We start from the raw sequence: 4,291 nt of genomic DNA, 5'->3' as shown, positions 1-4,291 counted from the left end.
GGAATAACTATTCCTAAGTCAATTGAGAATAGCCACTCCTAGTTTTGAAAGTTTTGTAAAATAATTGGAGAGAAAAGTTATCACATAGTCACATTTAGGGGGTAAAAAGGAGAATGTGATCTATTCGAGGAAATAATACTGGTACAAGTATTTAGAACATATCACATTTTTTGGTGAACTCGGGGCTACATAACTATCTCATTACTCCGGCATAGTTATGCCTCATTCGGGTTGGACGATTTTTAGAGGATTCCATATGAGATTTCCAGCCATGGGATTTCTTTTCTTATGTTTAGAATTCATTTCAAAGAAATAGAAGTACTAGAATTCTTAGAACTGTGTCCATTTTTTAACTCATTCCTTAGGATTCTAAGCATTAGGTGAAATCTCATAAAAGTTCATAAGGATTGGAGTGGGGCAGGACACCCCTAATCCTTTACTCTTCCTATTCCTCAGATTTGGAAATCATGTAAACCAAATGAGCCATAATTGTTTTAGAGAAAATAATATTGCATCTCAAACATATTATATTAAAATAATATGTAAATCATGCATGTCAAGAATGGATAAAAGAATGTCATTTTGAATCTTATATATTTAAGAGAGTGATCCCCACACGTCTATTTATCTCAACATGCATGCTTCCACATCATCAAAATTGTTGTAGCCATTAGATTTATTGCCTAATCCACTAGCATCCATCCGACTACGCATGAGAATCCTTTGCCATGCAGCATACAATAGTGCATTCTAAGTGAGTTTTAAATCACATTCCATTTAATTGTGACATGCCCAACTTTTCATGTTAAGATTTTTTTATAAAAAAATTCTTGTATAGTTTAAATCATGGGGTCTGAATTATATTCTACGTAATATTTAGAAACTATATAGTATTCAATGTCGCGACAACGCGTACAGAACCCGTTTTGCAGGCTTAGAAAAACAATTGCATAATAAGATATTGTATATTACACCACAATATAGATAACTCTGCGCAATAAATGATTATATTTACATACTCCCTCCGATCCAAATTAATTGACAAAGTATCATAATTCACAGGGACATGTTTAAATCCATCATTCGCCCCCTTCTATTCTAACATCAATGCACCATAATTTTGTGTTTCTTGAATTTTGTCTTATTTCAGACGTAAAAAGAGAAAGTAAGAAAATATATAATCGCAGTAAAAATATTTTATGTAACGTAAAATTACAGATGTAAAAACATAGTGTAAAATGTACATATATAAAATATAAATTTTCTGGTCTTATGACCTATATTTTCTTTCTTATGCCAAATTTTACGCAATGAATCAATATGAATGTAACTATTTTGTATTTCAAATATAATTTATTTATGAAATGATCGTAGGATTATCTCGGGTGAAGAATAACTTATTTTGCACCCTGGGTGATGAATATATATAATCTGTTACCTACATGTATGAATATTTTTGTAACCAAAATTTCTGATTTTCGTTGTCTAAAAAAGAGACCATAATAGTCCTGTTCTTCGTATAGTAGCAACAAAACTGAGGATAAATTAAAATGCAGCTGCATGAGGAATGTGTTCATGAAAAACAAGAAAAGGGGCACGCCATCACTAAATAATTATCAACTGGTCAGACTTTTTTAACAACTGATAGTCCATCTAATTAATCACATACAATTTGAAATCATGCATGCTTGTACATTTGATACATACTATATATCTGCCAGAAGAATATTGGTCTGTGAAGCTGACAAATTTTCTCCCTCGCAAGCTACCTGTATCTGCAGCTCCTCCAGAAGAAAATTCGGCTACTTCACAGCCTAGCTATCATCTACACCGCAAACCTCTATGATCTTATTACTGTATAAACACGGGTTTGTGTGCTCCTTGTTCCAGCCTTCTACGTACATACACGTCTACGGAGCATATACCAATCGCATGTACGCAAAACTAGCTAATGTTCGATCAAGAATTAATTAATAAACCCTGTCAATTGATCTGTCAAGCTCACGCACGGGCACCGTGGCACTAGTCGAACCGTATGATGCGCTCCCTGCGCTGCTGCGTCGGCGCGGGCGCGGCCGCCGCGTCGGCGGGGGCTACGGGGCGGTGGCCGCCGCCGAAGGAGCGGACGTGGTCGTTGAGGGAGCGCTTGTGCTTGAAGTCGGAGCCGCAGGCGCAGAACCAGCGCTTGCCGCAGTTCTTCTCGTGCGTGCGCCAGTCGCCCTTGACGGCGAAGGGCTTGGCGCAGCGGCGGCAGGCGAAGGGCTTGGCGCCGTGCTTGCGCCGGTAGTGCGTCTGCAGCGTGCGGAAGTCCTTGAGCGGCCGCGCCCGCGGGTGGGCCACGTTGTTCCGGCACCCAGCCGCGCAGCAGTAGCACGGCAGCCGCAGCAGCGCCAGCGCCGCCGCGTGGGTCGACTGCCCCGCCGCGCCCTTGAGCGAATCCGGGCCCTTCCGGTACTCCCGCCCGTGGCCCCACATGTGCATCTGCATGCGGCATCAGCATGTCAGTCGAGTCTACGGCACGGATGAGAATCAGTGGAGCAAACGAATATATTTGGATAGAAAAGATGCATGTGTGAACCGAGCTAGCCTGATATATACTACGTGGCCGTGGCTATGGTGGTCTAGTTCCATTTCCATTTCAAGTAGCATATATTTGATTCCTTGCGGGCGGCATGGATATATTTGCTAGGTTATTATTCGGCAAACATGAAGATGCATGTATGCATGCATGAGGCCGAGTTGAGAGTGGAGACACAAGCAAAAGGAATATAAATCTTGTCTCACTAGCAGTATTGCACGCCACCTGTGCTTTACTATCCAAAATAGTAGTCATCCATTAAGCTCCAACGTTATGCATGTGTTCATATGTGAAAAATTAAATTCAAAACACAACTAGGTCGTTTGAAAAAGAGAAGAATAGGAGATGAATCGGAAAACTTAGATTTCGGCGCAAATCTTAGTCGAAAATTAAACAAAAGGGGGCGCAAATCTTAGCCGAAATTAAACAAAAGGTGGGGCATCGATCGGTCACCTGCATGTTGTTGTATCTATTGAAGGTCTTGCTGCAGACGTGGCAGACGAACTGCACGGCGCCGATGAGTATCTGCGCCGGCGTCGGGATCCAGAACCGCCGGTGGCGGCAGCCGCTGGTCTCTTCGCGGCCTATGGATACGCGGTCTGATCCCTCCACTGACTCCACCAGAATCTCACTATGTTCAACTTGCACGCCTGTTTCCACCTTGAACCTCTCGTACCTTGGCTTCTCTTCATCCTCCGTTTCGACCTCCTCCTCCTCCTCGTCCTCGTCCATGGACATGGCCATGGGCGGCACCTCTTCTTCAGAACAATAGCCGCCACCGGCCGGCAAGCCGATGTTCAGGTCAACACCGGCGTCCTCCGTAATACCGCTCAGCTCTTCTTTGATAGGACTTGTCTGCGCGCCAACAGGGGTGCCGCCGCTCGTCGTCTCCTCCCCAGCCCCGACCCTGCCGAGGAGCGGCAGACACAGCATGGTGCTTCGATGATCTTCACCGGGCACCAGGCAGTCACTCGACGGCGACGAGAGCGAGGATGGCATCGATGACGGCGAGGATGCCCGCGGTGACCGCGGCCTGAGCCACTCAAAGTACCGCACACCCAGACCCGCGCTCTCCATCGCGTAAGCACTCAGCGCCATATACAGTTCGATTTGGACCCCGGACCTCCTCTATGTAGCAAGGTCTGCGTGTCTCGCTTGCAATATATCGCAGCGCAGGCCCCGGCTTTATATGTGTGTGGGGGTTGGGTTGGATTCTCGGTGGAGAGGACTGGCAGAGGTCGTCTATGTCAAGCCGTGCATGTCACGGCCGGGAAGAAACGGGGAAGGAAAGCTGGGGAAGGAGGGAAGCTGGTGCGCCGTTGGTGTTGCTCTCGGCCAAGCTTTATACGCGCCAGTCGCGTCGCGGCCGGCCCTCGGGAGCTTGGAAGGCTGGCTGGAGCTCGTGAGGTAAGCAGATTAAGCCGGGGGCCGCGGGCGCGTGGTGTCGCGTGTGAAAAGGGCGAGCTGTATAATCCGGGCATCTATACTGGTGCCTGGAGCTAGCATGACAGCGAGGCTGATGTGTGGAATGGCACCGGAGTTACATTCCCGCCGCCGCCTCTGGGGCGGCGGGTACAGATACTATTGCCGCAAAGGAACGCGGTAGTACTAGGTTCTCCATCGATCTCTCGGGGAATATCAATCCAACATGTAGTGGGGGTCAATTCGGGTACCCGATCGATCGATCGATTATGGGATGTCAAAAAAACGTGT

The 4,291-nt window shown here is 46.3% G+C and overlaps 1 protein-coding gene across 1 annotated transcript; it reads right to left on the bottom strand.

Moving 5' to 3' along the window:
* Positions 1–1,572: 1,572 nt before the first annotated feature.
* Positions 1,573–3,906, bottom strand: LOC109761705 (zinc finger protein WIP3). Its single transcript, XM_020320538.3, has 2 exons — positions 3,032–3,906; positions 1,573–2,481 (listed from the first exon to the last, which is right to left on the bottom strand). The coding sequence occupies exons 1-2, from the start codon at positions 3,674–3,676 to the stop codon at positions 2,023–2,025; spliced, it is 1,104 nt and encodes a 367-aa protein (XP_020176127.1). The 5' UTR covers positions 3,677–3,906; the 3' UTR covers positions 1,573–2,022.
* Between the last annotated feature and the right edge of the window lie 385 nt (positions 3,907–4,291).

This window comes from Aegilops tauschii, chromosome 1 (genome assembly GCF_002575655.3).
Source record: "Aegilops tauschii subsp. strangulata cultivar AL8/78 chromosome 1, Aet v6.0, whole genome shotgun sequence".
NCBI classification, from domain to species: domain Eukaryota; kingdom Viridiplantae; phylum Streptophyta; class Magnoliopsida; order Poales; family Poaceae; genus Aegilops; species Aegilops tauschii.
Note: the sequence above shows the minus strand (reverse complement) of the source record. Positions and strands in the feature narration are given on the sequence as shown.